The 22,396-nt window shown below is 49.9% G+C and overlaps 1 protein-coding gene across 1 annotated transcript in view; it reads left to right on the forward strand.

Annotated features, from left to right (window-relative positions):
- Positions 1-3,606: 3,606 nt before the first annotated feature.
- The window catches only part of Scara3 (scavenger receptor class A member 3), a 36,073-nt gene continuing 17,283 nt past the window's right edge, over positions 3,607-22,396 (forward strand). Inside the window, exons 1-2 of the mRNA XM_004630690.3 lie at positions 3,607-3,859; positions 22,134-22,232. Coding sequence (XP_004630747.1) covers positions 3,853-3,859; positions 22,134-22,232 — 106 coding nt within the window. The 5' untranslated portion in view covers positions 3,607-3,852. The remainder of the gene's footprint in view (positions 3,860-22,133; positions 22,233-22,396) is intronic.

Below are 22,396 nucleotides of genomic sequence, written 5' to 3' on the forward strand. Positions count from 1 at the left end.
TGCAGCCTTATCTCCTGCTACACTACTCAGCATACCATGCCTTCCACATCCATCCAGAAAAACTGTTATTTTTATACTAAAACAAGTACGCTCCTTTCCTTAGAATATAGGAGAGATACTGAATAGCAGGAACCAAAACACAGAAAAGCCGAAGACATCCAGAAAGAAAACCAGAGTGTACCAAATCAGCAAGAAGAGAGCAGTGATGGATCTTCGTGAGGTGAATTTTTTATGTCAACCTGGCTAGGCCAAGTGCCAGGCATCTGACCACACACTGCTCTACGTGTGTTTGCGAAGGTGGTTTTTTTAGGTGATAGTAACACTTAGATCAACAGACTGAGTAAAGCAGGTCACCTTTCACAATGTGGTGGGCCTTGGTGGGCAGTTGAAGGATGTAAGAAAAAAATGAAAATGACGGTGAGGGACACAGTGGTGACACCCGTAATCCCAGCTACAGTAGTTGGGAAGTTGAGGTAGGAGAGTGATAAGTTCAAGACCAGCCTAGTGAGACCTGATTCAAAATTAAATGAATGCCAAGAAGGAAGGGCTAGGGATGGAGCTCTGTTGTAGAGTGCCCGGGGTTCCATCCCAGTACTAAAAGCAAAAGAAACAATCCCCCCAGGTCCTCTGCACTGTCGCCAACCTCTGCAGCTTCACATCTTCCTCCTGGTCTCCAGCCTGCTGGCCCACCCTGGGCTTTTGGACCTGCTGGCCCACACAACCTCGTGAGCCAGCTCCTTGCAATGTCTGTCTGTGTGGCTATATGTATAGGTGTAGATGCAGAGAGGTGGGTGTGTACAGGAGTGACCTAGGTGTGGCTGTGTGCAGCTAGGCCCAGTAGCTCTCCCTTTTCTGTGGGTTTGCTTTCCATCATTTTTAGCTGCTGCACGCACTGTGAGCCATAAATATTAAATGGAAATTTCCCCAAACAATTCATACACTTTAAATTGCAGGCAGTTCTGGGTGGCATAATGAATTCTCACACCATCCTGCTCTGTCCCTCCTGGGATATGAATAGTCCCTCTTGCCAGTGTCCCCTAACTGTGTCTACTACCTGCCTGCTCTTATGTAGAGTACAATAAGGTATTTTGAGAGGGGTGGAGAGAGAGAGAGAGAGAGAGAGAGAGAGAGAGAGAGAGAGAGAGAGAAGGGAGAGCGCACATTCACACAAATTTGCATCTAGTTCTCTCATTACTGCTTATCTGGTACATCTGTGCTTGGCTTACAACTTGGGGCTTATCAGAGGTGTGTATGTATAGAAAAACTTAAGTATTTATAGGGTTTGGTACCATCTGTGGTCTCTTGCATCCCGAGGGCCTTAGAACACATCCCTGAGGACAGGGTGACAGTGACTGTATAGACCATCCTGTTGCTGCTTTTCTCTCTACAGCTCTGCCTGAGACATTACTTGCCACAACATGGACAGGCGGTTACAGGTAAGACCATTATGTTGCTAGGCAACAAGGAAGTGAGTGCCCTCCATGGGCACTGAGCACTGTGCCACATCCTGAGGAGAGTTGAAGAGTGTAAACCCAACTCCCACAAGGGGCACCTCTATTTGGGGCCCCTGTGGGAAAGGAGCTGCCGGGGGGTGGGGTGGGGTGGTGCCAGTCCTGAGTTTTAGGAGGAAGAGGGATGTTTCTAGTCAGAAGAAGAGAAATTGTGCATTAGGGGGCTTTGCAGCAGGGGGCTGATATGAGCCAGGCAGCATGGGGTGGGCTCCACCTTCCTGAGCCCATGGGGAGTGCCACACTTGTGATTTCAATTTTCTAGTTCTACCCCTTTAAAATGACCCTTCTCTTTCTTTTCCCCAGTACTGAGGATCAAACCCAGGCCTTCACACTAAGCAAAATCCCCAACCATTTTTAAATTCATGTTTTATTTTTGGGCAGGGCCTTACTGAGTTGCTAAACTGCACCACCTGGGCTGGAACTTGCCACTCTCCTGCTTTGGCCTCCCACAGCGCTGAGATCACAGGCAGGTCAGCTGCACTCAAGATGGGCCCTGCTCTTTCCCCCTTTCCTTCCTGCACATAAGCCATGGGCATGTGACCAGCTGCCCACAGACTAGGCAGCATTCTGGGTGAAAACAGTACTAAGCAATTTGCTCCTCGCCACCCCACTCCAGCCAGTGCCTGCCACCTGCGCCTCCGAATCTGATCTCCAGAGTGGTGCGGGCCTTCTGGTTGACCCTGGTGCCACCCCTCTGGATGTTGGTAGGATCTGCCTAGAAATGCCCTACACTGGAAGGTGGTCTCTCAAAACCTAGCTGACCTCTAGGGGTCTTCCTCCTCTCTTGTTCTCAGACTCAGCCCTGCTCCAGTCACACCTTCCTCTTCCTGTCTTCTTTGCTCTGACCACTCGGGTCTTTGGCCCTGCTGTCTCCTAACTTCACCAGCCTTTTTGTGCCCCTCTACAAAGCTGGGCTCTTCTCCCCAGAGCCCCATCTGCTCTGCAAGGCTGGGACCTGCCTTGCCCTCCCAAGGTTCATCTGCAGCCAGAAATGAAAGCTTCCGGGTCTTTGCAGCAGCAGCCCAGGCTCCTTATCTCGCGCAGCTGCTGTGAGGGGGTAGACAAGTTAAATACACAGGGATGCTCTAAGGCAAAGCCTTCTCTGACTGATGAGAGTGGCTCTCTGGGCCTACAATACCAAGCAGGCAATGTCCTCTCTGAACTTGTCTCCTCACCTGTGAAGTAAGCAGCCCACTCCCTGGCCTGCCTCCCTCAAGGATATTGAGATCACCCAGAAAATGCACTTCTCCAACTGTCGGGCAAGGTGGAATGGATCGAAGACAACTGACCTTTCTATTCTACTGTGCATTGTCACAGGGTGGCTTCCCTCCAGCTTAAATGTGGTGGCCTGAAGCATCGGAGTGTGGAACAGAGGTCCACTGCAGCAGCCGACAGACCAGGTTGGGTGGTCCCCACCCGTGGTCCCCTTTGTCCCTGAGCTTTCCTGTGCTAACCTCCATACCACCTCCATCTGTACAGTTCTGATTTAGTTGCCCCTTCCTTACCAGGGCGATCGATCTCCTGGGTTTGGCCCCACCTTCCTCTGAGTTCAGGGCACAGCCTGGGACCTGGCAGGTACTCAACAGACTGGTCACTCACTGAACAGTAACACGGAGGAGGAGCGTTTATGACAAGAGTCAACTCTGTGTTTGAGGTCATCACCTAGGGCGACCAAGAATCCTAGTCTGAGGCGGGTGCAGTACCGGAGCAAGCTGAACGACTGGGGCAGGAGCTGGAAACCCAGGAACCCTTCCTAGTCCCTGTCCTTGTCTCTAGACCTCACAGCTGGGTGAGAAAAGGTGCATAGCTAGAACCCGGGGTCTGCGCCCCAGCCCCCAGCCGCGAGGTGGTCCGGGTCTCCACAGTGAAGCTGCCGCGAGTCTCTGCGACCCCGGGCCCCGCCCCCGTGCGCCCTCACTGCGGCCTCACAAAGAGGCCCAGCCGCGGCAGTTTTGAAAATACCAAGGAAGTTGATCTGGGCTGGGGCCCAAGGAGTGACGAGGAGGGAGGGAAGGAAGGAAGAAGGGAAGGAGGGAAGCGGCGAGCGAGGGAGGGAGGGAGGGATGCGCGCGGGCGGAGAGGCGGGCGCCGGGCGCGGGGCGGCGCGGACCTCGCGGGGCTCGGGTAGGCGGCGGCACTAGGCGCCCGACAGGGCGTCCCCACTGCGACCCGCGGCGCCTTCCTCACCCGCTCCCCTCCCGCTGCACGCCTAGTCCTCAGCATGACGCCCGCGGGCGGCGCATAGGGCGGCGACCCGGTGCCCGGGGAGGACCCGCCAGCTGCATCCGCCAGGCTCCAGCCGCCCGCGCGGGGCCCTCCCGAGGCTCCGGCTGCAAGGACCATGAAAGGTAAGCGGAGCTGCGGGGCGACCCCACCCGGAGTACCCGCCGCGCCCCATCCGGGCCAGCGCTCCCGGGCTCGCCTTTCCTGCCGGCGGGAAGGCAGGCAGCGTGCGCGAGGGACTTGAGGGGGACAAGGAGGAGCCCTGGAGTAAATGGGGAAGAGGATGCAGAGAGGACAGGGAATGGAGAGCCAGCGCAGCACCCCTCTCCTTTTTGCACTTGGCCCTTCACTGTTGTTGCTCTGTCCCTCAAAAAATTTAAAGTCCAGGAAAGTTTAATCCCTTGGGACAGTCAGCACAGAAAGGTGTCACCAGCCCAGTCCTTGACCCTGTGAGTCCCTTCTTGAAGACCGTCCCGGAGGCTACTGCAGCCCTGCCTCTCTTTCTGCCACCCCCAGCCCTGGGAGTCTCCTCTTCACCTTCCCGTTCTTCCTTTGAACCCTGCCTGACCTCCCTACCCTCTGACCAGGGACAAAGCAGCGGGGGGGCCAGAACTAAGCTGTCCTTAAATCAGGGGTCATCACCATGGTGACCCTGACAGCCTGTTCTTGAGATAGAAATTAGAGCCAGTATGGTTCCTTGGTCCAGGGTCCCGAGGTCCTGAGTTGCCAGCCTTTCAGTTCCAGAGTCTTCCTGGAGAGCATACTTGGCATTTAAGCTCATATTCAGGCTAAGGTAGAAGCAGGCTCAGGAGTCATGCATGGGACAGGGCCCCTGAGGGAATTTGGGTCCTCTCTGGAACTTTTCCATGGTGTTGTAGTGGCCTCCACAGATGCTTGTGGTTCTAGCCATGAGAACCTCATGATCTGCTGAAATTTGAAATAGACGTTTGCCCCCATCTACAGGGCTCTGAACTATACCCTCAAGTGTGGCTGATGAAGGCTTGGGGAGGGGGAGGCGGACCCAGACCTCCCAAGCCAGCGCAGCCAGAGCAGCAGTTTGCCCTGCCCAGGAGCCTGAGGGCGCCTTTGAAGAGAAGGCTGGGAAGAGAAAGTCCTGAATGAACATAGCCCCCACCCTGTAAGCTGAGGAAACTGAGGCCCAAAGAGGTAGCGCTGGATTGGTAGACCTGTCACCACACAGTTCACAGGACCCTCTACTTGGTTTCATGCTCTGGTGGCGCCATCTTGAAATCTCCTTGATATTTATTTATTGTTTATTGATTTTGCCACCAGGGACTGATCTCAGGGCCTTGCACTTGCCAGGCAGGTGCTGTGCCACTGAGCTACATCCGGACCTTCTTTGAAACTTTTAAACGAAGAATTTCTCACTTTCATTCGGCACTGGGCACCACAAATGATGCAGTTGAGGCTGTGCAGAACTGACTTGCTTCAGTCCCACAGAGCAGGGCTCCTGACTTCTAGGCCAGGAAACCCCCTGCCTCTCTGCTGCTTCCTTCTCTTCAGGCAGGCCCCTTCTGCCTGTGTCTCCTGACGGCTTCACCATGTCTGGGATGAAGCACACAAGTTATAATCAACCCTGGGGAGTGCTCTTGGCTGCTGAGGGAAACCTCACCCACAGAGGGCCCAGTCCTAGCTGCCACATCTCTGAGCTCTCCCCTCCCCAGTCCACAGGCCTAGGGCAGACTATTACCAGAGGTTCTGGCAAGTGCTTAGGCTATATCTTACCACAGCCTACAGGCCACAGGCTGCCTTAGCCCTTGGCAAGGTGGTAAGATGCTGCACATTCTCAGAGTGGTTCAGGCCCAACCAACATTCCAGACAAACGCTGTAAGAAAAAATACAACAGGGAAAGACAGACAAGGCTGTAGCCTGTGAAACAGAGGCACAAAGAGCTGCAGTGAATGAGCATCTGTGACACCTGTGTCCTCAGGTCCAGGGGCTCCCAGAAAGCAGAACCCCGCCTTCTCATCTCCTTCCCTTGCTCAGAATAGCAGCCTCCCAAGGTGCCAGCGGAACCCCAGCACTGAGGCTTGGAGGGCAGCTTTTTGGAAACCCTCAGTGGTCTCCCATGCCATCCTAGTGCCCTTCAGTGTGCAGAGCCTCAGGGGAAGGCTGGCATGGTGCCCAGAGCTCCTCCTTGCCCGGCAGCCAGGAAGAGCCGCCACCTCCACCGGAGAAGGAACTGGCAAGCCCGGGCAGCGAATATTTGGCTTTGGGATCTGTAAAGAAGTTAGATTTTTTTTTTTTGACTGGAGTGGGAAAAGCAAAGGGCCCCTCAGAGCAGGGCGGGGCCCCTTCTAGAGAGGCCTTTTCCGGAAAGAGGCCAGCTTCTTGCACTCCTGCACAGGCCCCGCCAACCTTCAATTACGCCTGTTGGCAAAGGTCACGGTCCCCTGCTCAAAACAAGCAGGGTGATGTGCTGTTTTTATGCTGGAAGGAATGATGGACTCGAAGGTACTTAAACAAGAAAACACCCATCGGGTGGCACAGCCCACCAGGGCAGGGTGCCAGGGCCCATTCTGCTCTGCGCACTTCCAGCCAGCCCTGCCCTCCCAGCCTCCCAGGCAGCTGTCTGGCTTCTGGCCCCTCTCACATGTAACCCTAGGAGGCACACAGCTGCCATCAGCCCTTGGTGACAAGCCCACCTCAGAGCTCCTTGCCGGCTTGTCTGAGCCATTAATGGCCATATGTGGAATTGTTTCCACAGCATCAGTGACAGGGTCTTGACAGGAGAGCCCTCATAGACCCAAGAAGTAATCTGGGTTGACTTAGAGTCTTGGGCACTGGTCATAATTCTGTCACCTGCCCTCTCTGGGCCCCATTGTGCTGCTGGGTGGTCTCTGAGACCCAGGAGCCCAGGCCCAGCACCACTTGGGGGCAGAAGGACAGTGGGAAGCAGTGTTGCTGTGGGCCTTGGCCCCAGGGGATGTGCGCTTAGCTGCCTGCCCTCAGGAACAGGGCAGAATCTTGCTTGGTGCTGCCAGGCCAGCAAGGAGCAAGCAGACAAAGAGAGCGGCGCCCATACTGCACAGCAGAGGGCAAGCAGGGAGAGACGGGGTCTGCAAAAGGCCAGCACTGGAATCCCGGAGAAGTGTGCATCCACTCAAGAGTGGACAGACTGGTCCTCTTCCCCCAACCGCAGGTTCTAGGGGGGACCAGGACTGCAAGGCAGGACCTGAAGCTCTGGCGCTACAGACAGCCCACTTCAGCTGGCCAGTGGGGTTGGTTGCTAGTGATCAGCGCCAAACTCTCAGTCACTCCCCAACAAAAATGGTCACCATGCCATCCAGCTGGGGCAGTTTAGTAGCGGAAAACTCCTATCCAGGGGCTAATTTGTGAGACAGGAAAAGGGTTCTGCTTTGCAATGAGTATTGGTGAATAGCTTAGCAGTTTCCATGGATAGCAGCTGTTCTGGGTGTGAGAATTGGCACCCGGGGCAACATGACAGACGGTACCACTCATCTGTGCTCTGCCTGTGTTGGTCAGTGTGTGTGTGTGTGTGTGTGTGTGCGTGTGTGTGTGTGTGTGTGTGTGTGTCTGTGTGTCTGTGTGATGGCATCCCTGGAGTCCTGGGGTCAGCCTGGCCCTATCCCATCTTCAGCATCAGTCCTGGGACAGATATTGGCCTCTTTCACCCTCTGTCCCCTTCTCCAGGTAGACTGGCTCACTCAGTGGCCTCGGGGTGTGAGCTTGTTGGTGCAGGGTCTCTGTCTTCCTCTTCCCTGGCCCTTGAAGGTGATCACTGACATTACTCCTTGTATACATCTGGATCCCCCACTGGACTTAAAGGCATGAATTGTCCCAAAGCATCCTCATTTGGAAGCTAACATGGGTGTTTGATGAGGATACCACTTTTAACTAACACTACTGACCAACTGCCAGGTGCAAGGGCTCGTATATCTAAAGGTGTCTAACAGTCAAGAAAGTGTCCTTTGGCAGAATACTTAAGATTTGGGCCCCAAATTATTTATAAGAGACTAAGAATGGTGAGTGTCATGCTGGAGCTGCCAAGGAGAGAGTGTGGGGTCATACTGGCTCCTTTGCTGCTCTTCTGGAATACCATGGCACCTGGACTTTGGGGTCCTTACGAGACTCTGCCTCTGAGAAGTCTCTCCAGTCTCTTCCATCATGCATGTGGGAACGGGCTGTGGGACAAGACTTGCTTCTCTGAGCTCCTGACCCACATTTCCAGTCATGTCAGCCTCACTAGCTGGAGTCCTGCAGGCACCTTCTTCGTGGCTCAGATGAGATACCTTTGTGTCCAGCTGCACCCAAGCTAGAATGGTAGGGAGGATGTCCAGCCAATATGTTGCATGGGTTACCTGCCTTGGGAGTAGGTGTGCAAGCTGGAAGGGAAACAAGGCTGCTTCCTACCTGGGCAGCAGAGACAAGGAAGGCAGGCCTAAGAAGAGAGCTGAATGATCAAGACTAGCAGAGCAATTGGATCAGCTGGGCAGGAAAGGCAGGAAGAGTGTTGGTGAGAGCTGGACCTTGAGGACCTTGGGGGAAAAGTGTTTAGTGGTGGTGGGAAGAGAGATTTGCCTGGAGTGGAGACAGAGCAGCAGGGGTGGCCTTGAGTGCCATCGAAAGGACCTCTGATTGTGTCCTGTTGGCCTTGGCGAGTCCTGGAAGAGTGTACCAAGAGGCAGCCTGTTAGTGGCTGCTGCTTCAAGATAACCCCTGCAGACTTCAGCTTAAGTTGGGAACTTGCTATGTTTAAGGAATGGGAGGGAGAGGAGAGGTCATCCACATAGGTAGAGAACCAGGAGGGCGATGGTGGGGCAAGGGAGAGCGCCAAAGGGAGGAAGTGAGCTATGTGTTGACAGCTGACCCCCAACAGCCTGGATCACTGCTGGGGAAAAAGCCAGGCTGCAAAGGGGAGCGCGGGGGTGGAGACTGAACCAATGTCTTTACATCTCTGGCCTGAGAAGATGCAGAGAAACGGAAGTCTGTGGACACAGAAGTGAGGGCTCCCAAGGTCAGCGCAGCGTGTACTGCTTTGAAGGCAAAGGGACAGAAAAGAAGGGAAGGGTACAGTGTGGCGATGAGGAGGCAGGGAGTGGAGATTCGCCTTGGGGCCCGGGGGTCTCTGCACTGGGACCTAATGAAGGGGGGAAACGTGGACAGACACGGACTGGTACACTTCTAGCTGCAGCGATCTTCTTGTGACACATAATCATTATTTCCAAAACATTTAGAAATCAGAAAAGGAACAAATAATAGCACTCACATGTACAACCACACCTCAAGGAGGTTCTTCTGGAAACCTTAGTGTATATATTTACACACGAACCTTTTCTCACAGGCTAGATGAGCCTATCTATGTTATTCTGCCATATATCCTCAAAAAATTAAATAAAAGGGGCTGGGGAGTAGTTCAGGGGTGGAGTGCATCCTTACTATGCACAAAGCTCCGGGTTCAATTCCCAGCACTAAAGGAATTTTTTAAATCAACAGAAGGACATAGATATCTTTCCCAGACAATAAACATATATCTCCATTACTTTTAAATGGCTGCATAACGTTCTGTTGTATGACTGTACAGTGATTTTTATTTAAGCAATTTTTTATTGATGGATGTTGCAGTTATACACGCTTTCCCACAGATTTATCACAGCATGCAGTAATTATCTCTAACATATGTCTTTGCCTCATTGTGTAGTTACTCCCTTAGGAAAAGTTTCTAGAAGGCTTTGAGGAGTCCAATGCGCTGGGTTCCTTCCATGCACCAGCTCCCTGGACTTTCAGGAGAGCTCCGGGATATGGAAGGCATTCTATTTCTCTACCCTGTACACAGGGACAAGAAGCTCAGACAAGGAAGAGAAACCAAGGACAAGCTGCACAAACCTCAAGTGCTGAGGGATGCTGCTGCTCTGAATGCATGTCAGGGTGTCTTCCTGCATTCTCTCCCTGACCCTGCCTGTGAGGTGTGGACATCTCCAGAGAGTCAGTGGAAGATGAGGAGATGAGACTTAATGGTCTGGATCTTTTCAGAACAGGAGGAAGTGAGCTCACCTTCAGAGGGTGGGTGGCCAGAGAGGGGGAAAGCTCAGGCATCAGAAGCAAGGATCTGAAGGACAAGACTTGGCTGAAGCCTGCTCTGCTCCACTCTCTGACATGCTCGCATGCTACAGAGAAGAAATAGGCTGATTATAGACTGGCTTCCAAGTCCAGAGAGAGCTACAGGTTTTGAGAGTGGAGGTTGAGCCTGCGCAGCAGTACAAATATAAGAGGTGGAGGCATGCAAGTAGAACACAGTGAGCCAATGTGGAGCTGAGACATGTTGGCTCTGGGTCAGAGACCTCCCCAAGCTTCACCTTTAAAGGTGACACTCCAGTTGATGGCAGGAGACAAGTAGGCTTAAACAACCCATCATGGTCATATGGTCACTTCAAGGATGTGTATCTCTGAATATCAGTTCCTTGAGATTGGTTGGGGGGGGTTGTTATTCAAGGTTGGCAGGAAGCTCTACCTCCAAATAAGTCTGAGACACAGATAGAGATTTAAATGGGCTTTTTTGTGGGACTTTTCAAACTGTTTGCCATGCCAGTGTGACACTCAGTGATGGCAACTGGGTGTGTAGCATTTCCACAACTTACTTGAACTAAGAATATTTTAGAACTAATGTTCCATCAGATGTGTCTTGAAAAATGGGCTTCTTTGAAAACTGGTGTTGAGAGTGATGGGGCTGAGACAGGTGACAGCAGTGAGGAGAAAGACAAATAACCTTAATGAAAATCACACAGGCTCTTAACCCAGCGTTTCCAGTGCGCTGGGTTCCTTCCATGCACCAGCTCCCTGGACTTTCAGGAGAGCTCTGGGAAGTGGAGGGCGTTCTCTTTCTCTACCTTGTACACAGGGACAAGAAGCTCAGACAAGGAAGAGAAACCAAGGACAAGCTGCACAAACTTCAAGTGATGAGAAGCAAAGCTCATAGAATTTGAGGGACCAGAAGGGACCACAGAGACTTATCAGACTAGCAGCTGCCCCAGTCTCATCTCTCTAAATGTATGGGGTGCCTGAGAGTAGAGAAAAGGCTATCCTCACTAGAATGGATATGATGAGGTCCCCAGCTGTATGGAGTGACAAGCCTAAGACCCCAAACAAGTGACCCCACCCCTTGAAGGGCTACTTAAAAATTGGTGGACACATGGGATTGTCACAGTGGCTAAGGATTGCTCCTGGCACTCAAGAGCAAGCCCAGGCTGGGTAGCCCACGTCTGTAATCCCTGCACTCAGAGAGGTGAAGGCAGGAGGATTCCAGGTTCAGGCCTGGCTTGGGCAGTTGAGTGGCTTAGAGAGACCCTGTCTCCACAATTTCCAAAAAGGGGTCGGGGATACTGGGCATATAGCTCAGTAAGAAGGCTCTGATTTTCTGTGTTCAGTCCCAAGTGTTCACACAGTACATAAATTGAATCTAATAAAATATTGCACAGCACCTAGAGCTTGGAGGATTTGCTTCCAAGCTCTGCACCTACCAAGAACACAGAGGAGGGCGACGGGGAATCCAGAGGGAAGTGAAGGGACCAGGAGAGGAAGCACCTGTCCCAGGTAGCAGATGTGGGGCTTAGGAAGGAAGACGGAGCTTAGAAATGGGGTCCAAAGGAGATGAGCAGGAGCGAAGCAGCAGGACCACAGAGGGTGAGAGCCATGACTCACTGAGCAGGAGCAATCCCAGTGGAGCCGTCTGCCCCCCTGGAGTGGAGAGGGGCAGGCGAATTTCCACTGGGACACAGATGAAGCCACAGAAGAAGCCCACCGAAGGGGCAGTGGCTGGCGGGGACTAATGAAAACAATTTTGCAACCTTAATTACAGGCTCTGCAACCTTAAACTATAGCTCTGCTGCAACTTTAAATATAGCATTGGCTCCTGAGAAGATTCTGAAATCCTTAGTTTTCCTGACCCAATTGGCAGTTTTGAAAACTCACTCTGTGAACTCTGCTGAAGATAATCATCAAAATATGTTCCTTGAAGTGCCCACAGAAAAGCCTTTTATTCCTTTCCTCGAATCTGTCTCTCCCCCTCATGCCCAATGGAAGAGTGCAGCCCCAGGAAGTGGAAAGAGGGAACCAACTGCCGTTTTGGTCAGCCAAAAGAAAGCCAGCCTCAGTGACCACAGTTAAATGAGCTGCTAGTTAGTTAGCAGCTCTGGTCCGTTTTCCACCCCCAACAGGAGGGGTGACCCAAGGTCCACCCCGAAGAGTTGTGGTGGCGTGGTGGTGTACCCCTATAATTCCAGAAGTTTGAAAGGCTGAAGCAGGAAGATCGTAAGTTTGAGCTCATCCCAGTCCACTTACTTAGAGATTACTTAGCAGTTCCTTATTTCAGAAAATAAAAAAGGCTGAGGATGTAGCTTAGTACAAAGGTCCTGGGTTTAATCCCCAGTACTAGGGGGAAAAATCAACCCAAGAGAGTCAGTCACCACCAGAGCTATGTCCTGAAAGGTGCATCTTCAATAAAACTCTCTACATGGCTCTGGGGAGGAAAGGCTTTAAAAAGAAAACAAGGAATTCCGCCACTGCAGCTGTCCTTCGGTGTTCAAGTTGGGTATTGTGAGTTGGGCATTCTGACCTCGGGTATGGGAGGAACAGAAGTGCTTTCAGGACTGTTGGCTTCTGTGTTATGGGTCTGGGCTTGCAACACTGGCCTTTAAAGGCTTTTTGGTTTGTTTTTCCTTAAGCACACTGCCTGCCATTTGGACAGTGATAGCCACATGAAAACTCAAGCCTGGCAGCGCCATCCCTAGGAACTCTGTGGGGCTGGCTGGCTTTTGACAGGGACTGAAGCCCTCCCTTGTCCTAGTTGGGGGTCTCTTATGGCCTTAAGCTTGGCTTAGAGTCTTAGATGTTGGCTCCCTCGTGAAGCATTCCATTCTAGTTGTGTCCCTCAGAGGATGGAAGTTTCAATGTTTAAAAAATACAATGCAGTAAATATTTAATTTTAAAAATATATTTATTACAGTAAAATAAATATTGTCATTAGTCCTCCTCAAAATGCCCCCTCTCACTTCAAACACACTTATCCCATCACTCTTGCCCCTGTCTGAAGCAGCTCTGGAGTCCTCTTTTGTGAATGTCTTTCGTTGCACTGCCATGGATACCTCGATGCCCTGAATGTGTTCAAAATATTGACCTTTCGTGGTCCCTTTGACTTTAGAGTGGAGCCAGTAGCCCCCCAGGGGCAGGCCCAGTGAATAAGGTGGTTGAGGACATGCCACAATGTGGACACACCAGGCTCATTGTGTCATTATGGGCCTGCCCTTTCGCTGGACAGCACCCAGCAGCAGCATTTACTCTATTTCTCATCACCCCTTGTAAAGACACGAAAGTGGACTTCCAGAGCTGCCTCAGAAAGCAGCAAGAATGATGGGATAAATGTGTTCAAAGTGAGGCGGAATATTCTCAGGGATAACTCATAGCAATGTCTTTTACTGTAACAGAAAAGCTATGTCAATAGTTTTTGATCAACCCTTGTCTTCTCCAATGTCGCCATCCACACCCACTCCCTTCTGTCCTCAATCCTGAAATCAAAAAAACAAGAAAGAGTAAGAAAGTGAGAATGTGCGCATGCACCTGCCATGCGGGCCTTTCCACCTCCTTGTGGTCTTGCGACACCTGCACCTAAGGACATGGGGATCTCCTCGGCCATCCAGCCACCCAGCCACATGCATGCATCTCACTCAGGTACTCCTAGCTTCGGGCACATCCAAAGTTCTGGGTTTTTTTATGCACAACCAAGAGCCAGATACTGCCTCATGTCAGAGAGCTGCAGAATTACAGCAGCATTCTGAGTGATACCTGGAACCAGGGTGGGAAAAAATACCCCCCCACCCACCCAAGCCCTATACACACTTCATCTGGAGAAGAGGAACATGATAGCCCTTGCTGTAGCACTGTAGAGGAGAGGGAAGCAGAGCCTTAATCTTGGAGCCTCTGCCCTGCCTCCCACCATTCCTTCCTTGGCAGTGAGTTGAAGCCCCAGGCCTCTGTGGGCTTCTTGTGCATCTGCATCTTTAAACCTTTGCAAGCTCCAGGCATCCACACTCCGTAGGCACCAAGAACTCTAAAAATAAACCAGATTTAAACCATATTGTCTTCATCTTTTAATAAAAATGAGCTCATGACTGCGAAGGCAGAGGGTAACAATTAATGAAGGCTACAGGCCTTAAAGGGTCAGAAAGCTGTGTCACTGAATACCCACTGTGACATCAGCTCTGTACAGAGATGGTCTGGGAGAGGGCCCCCCAACCTCAGGGAGGTGGCAGACTTGGGAGGGGCATAAACAATGCCCGGCCAGGAAGGACAGGTCTTGTCCCAGCTCTGTGGCCTTCCCTAGTGAGGTGTGCAACTCTGCAGATACTCCGCATGCATATTTGGGTCTTGCTCCACATTCCTGGGCATCGAGGCACCGCCACCCAGCTGCTGGGTCAGTCACTGTCCCTGAGCCCTTGTGCCATGACAGACGTGGACTCTGGGACTCCCTTCTTACTCTCTCAGCCTATAGTCCTTCAACACTGGAATCACTTCTGAGATCAGCAGCACTGAAGGCACAGGGATAGGCATGGGGGACGGGGCAGGGGAGGAAGTTCTCCTGCAGGGGTGACCCTGCTTGGCCCAGTGCAAGGGAAGCATCCAGGTTCCTGTCCATTCAGTCGACCTAGTAAATCACAACTCCGTCTTCCGCTTTTCTCATTCTTTGTGTCTGCGTGTTCATCCATTCCCTGACTGGAACAATCTCGGCGTAATGTGAGTACAATGAGTTTGTGCTCTCAAAGGGCTCAGCCTCACAAATGCTTTGAATTATGTTCTCATTAAAGGGAATGAAGCTCATGTAGCAAATAGCTAAAGCATTCCAGACATAGGTGAATTGAAAGTCCGCAAGGTCGGGGGCTCAGTGCTGGGGAGCAGGAAGTCCAGGGATTGGGAAGAAGAGATGATGCCTTTGGGGACGGGGAAGGGATGTGAGTTATGGAGCTGAGATGTCAGTGCAGGGATGATGGCCAGATACTCATGAGCCCCTCGTCTGGAGAGAGCTGAGCTCCAGATCTGGCAGGTGTCACTTCCTGTCCCTGAGCTACCTCTCACAGTACTGGCAGCGGTCATTGTTAATTCCCACTTGTTAATGATAGTTGGTTTAAGGCCCTCTTACTTAGAGAGGGCTAGGGTTGGGGGAGGTGCTTGCTGAAGGCTGGTGTCGGCCTTGCTTGAATTAAATCATCCCAGAGTCCCTGCCTGCAAAGGCTGTAAACAGGGAGGCGATGAAATTGGCCCTGGAGCCGGAACAGGGAGGAGGCCGTCACAAGGGAGAGCAGAGGAGCCACCAAGCCTGGAGAGAAACAAGGCCAGGGGCCAAGAGGGTCTCTGCTCACAGTGCCGGAAGAGGCCCTGGCAGGCTTCAGTCACACCCACAAGGAGGCCACCAGGGAATTCCAGCCCACCTCTCTGGAGGAGGCACTGTATGGGAAAGGGATCATAGCCTTGTAGCCACCCTGAGGAAGCTGTAAACTGTGGGCAGATGGATGAGGGGCTGGTGGTGTGAGGTGCAAGCCTTACCAGCCCTCACTTAAGTCCTTACTCCCACAGCCATGTGCCCTTGCACATACACTTAGTACACACACACACACATTACTGCTGTCAGCAAAAGGCTACCTAGGAGCTGTCACTGGGGAGAAGGAGCCAAGACTCAGGGAGCTTTGCTTCCAGCTGCTCTGCAACTTTAATCTGGCATTAAAAACCTCATCACGGGCATGTGCACACATCCAAGCCCACACCAACTCCATTTGCTCTCGTTGAATCAGAAGACTGCCCGCTCCACCTCAGCCACAGGCTACTTGGAAGGGGCAGATGGGACAACAGAAGTGGGAGTGCTCCCCAGTCAGGCTCCCTGCCCTCAGTCCCTGGAGAGGTGCTCCCAAGGCTCCAGGTGCAGGCGTAACACCGCAGCCACAAGGCAGAGTACAGAATCACTCAAAATTGTGTTTGTTGAGCCCTCTTCTGTGCCTGCCACCACATTGGGGGCTTTGGTAAAAGCGGAGAATAAGACAGAGGTAAGCTCTGCCTCAAACCTGCGCAAGCATGCAGCCGGAGAAACAAGGAAAGGCTCCTGCAGTCCATAAAGAAATGAGTAACAGAGCACAGGGAACACAGGCAGCAGTAAACTTGCTGAGGTTGGAAGCTCAGAGAAGACGTTGCTGCAGGACTGATGTCTGAGCTATGACTCTGAGGCTGGGCACCTGGTGTCTTCCTCTGTTCCTTCCCCACAAGATCTGCTCAGGGTGACCCGAGGCTGGGCACCTGGCATCTTCCACAAGGTCTGTTCAAGGTGGCCTTTGCCCAAGTGTTCTTGCTGACTTGGCATCTTGGCTTCCAGCGCAGTGTTTGGGGACTGTGGCTTCAGGTGCTGAAGAGTCCTAGGATGCAACCCAAGGTGACACTGGCTATGGTCAGTGCCCTTGGTGCCCTGGACGCTTGGTCACAGGCCTTTCCGTCCTCCCTTTTACAGCCTTGCCTTGTGGGTGCGGAGTCAGGGACTCTCAGTAGTTTGCAGAGCGTTTGCTTCTTGCATCGAGTTGCAGCAAGTACGCTGGGGAAGACTTCTGAGTTCAGTTCTTGGCTTCCCCACTGCTATGCTGCCTTCTAGTCAGCAAGCTTCCTAATGACTTTGGACCTCACTCGTGTTGTCCATGAAAGTGGTACTTTAGAGTTGTGAAGTTCGTGGAGTTGTTGTGAAGACAATCTGGAGGCAAGATCCAGTACTTCATTACATTTTTAAAAAATGGAAACAGAGAAGAGTAAACTTAATGCTTCTGTTTCTAGCATTATCAACCTAGAAATATTTTTCAGCCATGAAATTTAGCTATTAGGTGAATGACAAACACATGGGTAAAGGCATTGCTTAAGCTGAAAGATGATAAGAGGAATCCCCAAGGACCAAATAAAACAAGCATAAAATACAATTAAATTAGGGGTTGAAAGTATGTGGGAAATAAATCCAGATACTGAGAACAGGAGCTTTGAGTCCTGGATGCAGGAGCTGATGGGCAGAGGGGAATCAAGGCCACCAGGGGCACAAGGAGGACCCTGGAGGGTGCCCTCTCAGCTACCCTCACACGTCTCACACTGGGATGGCCTCAGCCTCTCTTACTTGGGTGCAACCCTTCCACAGTTTCTCAATGTCTGGCCACCTCTATGGGTAAAGATTTGGACTGTCATCCCAGCTGCTCTGCTCTTGGGGAAATGGGGACAGGGTAGAGCAAGAGGCTAGGAAAGAAGATCCATCTCCAGACAGCTGACAGGAAACCTGCTATTTCCAAAGACTTCTGGCAGAGGCCGGAGTCTCATTAACCACGTTTCATTGCTGTTGTGTATCTGGCTTGAGTTTTGATGCTGGGATTGAACCAAGGACTCCTGCGTGCTAGGCGCATGCTGTATCACAGAGCACTGCCCTCAGCCCTTGCATGATTTGTAAGTGTACAGGACAAAACATGGAGATCCCTTGAGTTAAACTTAAAAATATATTTATCCTGTGTATATTTATATGCTGTGTGGATTGAAGAGTAATTTATATACCTTGTTGGTAACTTATTAATTAAGCAGAAAATTAAGATGTTCTTAAAGTTTAATCTACTATATTAATTGTTAAGAAATTATCTTAAGAAAATCACGTGTATAACATTTCACGCATAAAGATTTTCACTGCAAGATTATATACCCTGAGTGTTATCATGCACATATATATGTGTGTGTCTGCAGTACACATGCACACAATTTTTACTAGAACATGAGTGTAACTACAAATATTGTATATTATTATCCTTTATCTCTAAACCATGTATTTCATAAGAATAGAATGCTTAAATTTTTCATGAATTTAGTTTGATAATTTGTCTAATCAACTGTTTATACTCCACTTTTGTTGACTGACTGAGTAATACCCACAAAGGGTTTCCTTCTCCTTCCAGCACAGGTCCAGTTTGTGGCTCGGTACTGCACTTGGCTATCAGGTCTCTTTCACTTTTTATTGTATTTTATGCCTATGATGGTTCTGCTTAGCTGACTTTTCAAAACTAGGATGATGATCTTGTGCTTTCCCCCATTTCTATGTGTTTTGGTGATGGTGACTGCTTCCCGTGATGCCCACCAAGTCCCTCCTAAGCAATGTTACTTTGGATCACCCAGTAAATGTGCTTTCCGAACTCCCTAGTGGATAAGCACTGAATGTCCCCCTACTTGTAATGAACAAAGAATAAGTGAATAAGTGTCTTCATCAAAGTGACTCTTCATGACCTTTAAAGACAATATCTACTGATGATTCTTGCCTGACCCAGTCTTTACCATGATTATAATATGCTGACATCAATGCTACTGTAACTCCAGGGCTCCTGGAAGAGCTGTCCCTTCCCCCGACCTGTCTGTCTCTATGAGTAGGGGCCCATGAATTCCTGTCTTAGGAGTTATGCTTACATTATTACACAGTGTTAGTCACCTTTCCATTACTGAGACAAAATACCCAACACACACAATTTAAAAGAAGAAAGGTTTCCTTCAGGTCACAGTCCCAGAGGGTTTGGTCCATGGCTATCTGGCTCTGAAGCAGGAACATCATGGAGGAAAAGCCACTCACCTTGCAGCAATCAAGGATCAGAGAGAGGAGAAGGGACTGGGGACAAGATACGCCCTTCGCTGTATGGCCCAGTGACCTGCTTGCTCCAGCTGGGCCTCATCTCATAATAGCCCTTTCAGCTATGAACTCATCAATGGGTTAATTCATTGATGAGTTCAGTAATCATGATCCAACCTGAATGTCCCACCTGTGAGCACATGAGACTCTGGGGGAGACTTTTAGACCTAAACCTGAACATACTTAAGTATTTTAGTATTGAAATTGTCCCAGATTTGGCAGGTAGAGACATCTTCAGCTAGATTTTGTGTTTCTTGTGATAGTTCCCTTTCAACTCCTTTCCTTCCTTCCTTCCTTCCTTCCTTCCTTCCTTCCTTCCTTCCTTCCTTTCCTTCCATCCTTCCTTCCTTTTCTTTTCTTTTCTTTTTATTTTAGCACCACCTTGATTTCTGAAACAATGAAATGTTCCAATCCATCTTCTGCCTTCCCTGTTCTGTCTCAGTTGCTTTCTTGTTGCTGGAGTACAATATATGCAACACCCACAACTTAAAGGAAGAAAGGTTTGTTTTGGCTCACAATCTGTAGTTATTTCGATCCGCAGTAGGCTGATACCAAGGCAAGGTGGCACGGCAGGTGGGCATGGCAGAGGAGGCTTGGTTATGGCAGGGCAGCAGAAAGCTGAGCGAAGAATCTAGAGAGGTAGGAGGGAGACAGACTCACCTAGCCCGTGTGGCCAGTGGCTCACCTCCTCCAACCAGGCTTCACCTTCCAGCACCACATTTAGCTGTAAACTCATGGGCGGATTAATCACTCTTAGTCACTGCCATCACTGTTCTCTTGCTTGGTGGCTGTTCTGTGAGGTAGGTAAGGCAAGGATCAGCTGAGTGGAGTTTTGCTCTCCAGTTTTTAAGGCTAATTGTTTTACAGCTCAGTCTTGTTTGGGGGGAAAGAGGTTTTTAGAGGTGTATATTTTGGATACATTCATAGAAAAACAGTTGAAGGGTCAAAGGGTAAATACATGTGTGCAGTTCTCCTGCAAAAGCCATGGCTAGTTTGCAGCCCCTCCCCCAACTAACAACAGTGTTGTGTTGCTAATATGTTTTATTATCAGGCATCCACTGTGGCCTTACTGCTGAATGACAAGTGTCATCACAGTGTGGCCTTAGATTGCATTGATCACAGCAAAGCTGAACACCTTTCCATTTGCTAAGGTCATCTTATAAATCTTTTTATAAATTGTACAGATCTTTGGCCAATGTTTCTGTAGCATTGTTGGCCCTTTGTTTCTTTTTTTTTTTTTAATTTAATTCAGATTACAAAACTTGAGATGCACACCTAACATATAACCTTCTTATATTATTTAACTACTAATAAAGTTTCTTTTCAGGGCATCAGCACATCTAAGTTGGAATTATCTAAATAAACTTCTAGTGCCATTCTTAAAGTATTATAAATAGACTATACTGAGAATAAACTTAAACATTACTTTTTTAGGACTAATGATAAACGATGAGGTAGAATGGTTTCAGCAGATTTCCTAGCCCTAGACCCCTAAATTAAGTTTGCACTGACTTTAAATACTGGTGGCTTTTTAGGGATGAGAGATCTGTGTTGCTGAGTGCCCACTCTTTAATACAAAGACTTATGTTTACTTTGTTAAATGGTTCAATCTCACTAACATGTAAACACTTAGCAGACCCTTAATAAAAGACCAATTTGTAAAACTGGGCCACTTTAATATTTTTACAAGGTAAGAAATAGTTCTCTTGATGAATGCAGTCGTGAGAGTGGTTCGGCAGTATTCAAGTTATGGTTTTCCTGACTGGGCTGTAGTCTTCAATAAGTGTAAGAAGTTATTGTATGAAGTGTCTGTGAGACTAGTAAGATTGCACTGACGCGTCCATCATTTGCAGGGTTGCTGGTCACCTGGGCATATTTACCCCAGATAACCTTCCCGCCTTGTGTCACAAGGCCCAACTCGCTCATGTTCACCTCAATCACTAGTCCTTTGGAAACAACACCCAAACTTGTATGCAGTGGCGATGAAGGATTCTTTTTTACACCAAGTATTGGCAGGCAAAAGGTGGCTTTCAGTCCAGGATGTGTTACATGGGCTTTCTTAAAGCGTAAGCCCACTAGCCTAATGAATCTTTCATATTTAGGTGGTTTTCTTGTAAAGCCATCTCCAACAAAGAAGACTTTAGTAACCATCCTCTTCCATGCCTTCTTTTTTCTCTTTCCAGTTCAAATAACTTTTAATACTTCTGTTTCTCCTTGGGCATGAACTTTGGGCAGAGGAACTTCCCATTTTCCTGCCTTTTCTTTTTGTTTTGTTTAATCATGTTGAAAAATACTTTTGCACGAGACTGTCCTCTACCTAGCAGGTACGCAGGTCCTGCTCCTTGTAGAGTATTTTCATCATTCTTTTGTTTGGTGTTTCTCTTTTCATGCATCTTGATAGTCTTCTTCATTTGTATTTTCTCCTCATGGCGTTGTCTGTGGTAGAGCTCAGCCTTCAGGTCAATCTTTTTTTTTTTTTTTTTTTTTTTTTTTTTTTTTTTTTTGCCTTATTTGAATGTTCATAAGCCTCTCAACTTCCCTTTTTTCTCTTTTTCTTATAGTAATCCAAGCGGTACCCATAGCATTTACGGTGTGATTCAACATATTCATTCTGTGGCATGATGACAGCTGCAGAGCTGTCACAGCAGCCTCAGGTGTGCGAAGAAAAGTCCTACCTTTGAGGTCTCCCAGACACCTGTTGCTTTGATTTTTAAAAGCTCTATATAAATTTGGTAGAGTAGTTTTTTGTCTGTGGTATATGTTGAGTTGTTTGGTTTTTTTTCATTTTGTCATTTGATTTTTCATTGTGCATATGGTGGATTTTATTCTATGCAAAAAATGTTTTCATTTTACTGCCATGTAGTCAGATATGCTGATCTTTTCTTATTCCTCTATTCAGAGGTGTAATTTGACAGACGCCCTATACTGACTCCTCCCAAGTGACTGAGGTTTCATCAGCAGCTTTTATCCCCACTTCCCTGCACAAGAGCCCCATTCCAAGGAGGTCAGATCTTGCGGGGATTCGATCTTAGGTATCCTCCTTCCTCCTTAGTTGTTTCTAAGAGGCCAGGCCTTGTGAGGAGGAGGAGGAGGAGGAGGAGGAGGAGGAAACCTTCTGAATGAGAAAACGCACTGTCACTTAGGTCTCTTTTGGGGACCACAGGATCCCAGGGAACAAGCTCCGCACTGGCCTGCCCCTGGGCTCCCTTTGACACCTGTTGGGTCTGGAGTTTGGCAGTATGGCTGGGCTCTCTGCCCACCTCGTGTCCCACCCACTTCCTCCTCTTCACACCTCCCCCAGCTGGATGCAGAGTGTCTGTGGGACCGTGCTGAACCCAAGTCCACCTCAACTCTGCTTCTGTTGCCATGTGTCGGGGCATGAGAGGACACTGAGCCAGATCAGTCAGCCAGCTCTTGTTGCCCCACCCCCGGGGCCTGAGGGAGATGCAGATAGAATAGCTGGCAGTGCTGGCCTGTGTGTCTCCCCCAGCTGGGGTTGGGGAGATGAAAGCAGAGCGGTGGGACATCCTTAAGGCTCATCTCCACCCCCTTCTATTCAGCTTGAACACCTGGAGCTCAGATGGACTGGTTCAGACCTGGGCCAGGGTGGGCACCAGGTGTGGGGACTGGCACTGGTGCATCAGCTGGAGAGGGTCCAATGTGGCGCAGGGCCGCTGACAGTACTGCCTCCACTGCAGTGAGGTCAGCTGGTGGCGACGGGGATGCACTGTGCGTTACCGAAGAGGAACTGGCTGGTGAAGACGAGGACATGCCGTCCTTCCCGGGCACGCAGGAGGGTAAGGACTCCAAGACCACCCCTGCCTCCTTTTGGGGCTGAAAGCTCCCTGCTCATCTGCAGGTGGAGTAGAGACTTGGGTTACCATGTGGCTTCAGATTCTAGGCTCTTAGCTCCCAGCAGCTTCTGGAGAGGGAAGCAGTATAATATGGATCATGCCAAGCT

Source organism: Octodon degus, unplaced genomic scaffold, assembly GCF_000260255.1.
Source record: "Octodon degus isolate 3935 unplaced genomic scaffold, OctDeg1.0 scaffold00036, whole genome shotgun sequence".
Lineage (NCBI taxonomy): Eukaryota > Metazoa > Chordata > Mammalia > Rodentia > Octodontidae > Octodon > Octodon degus.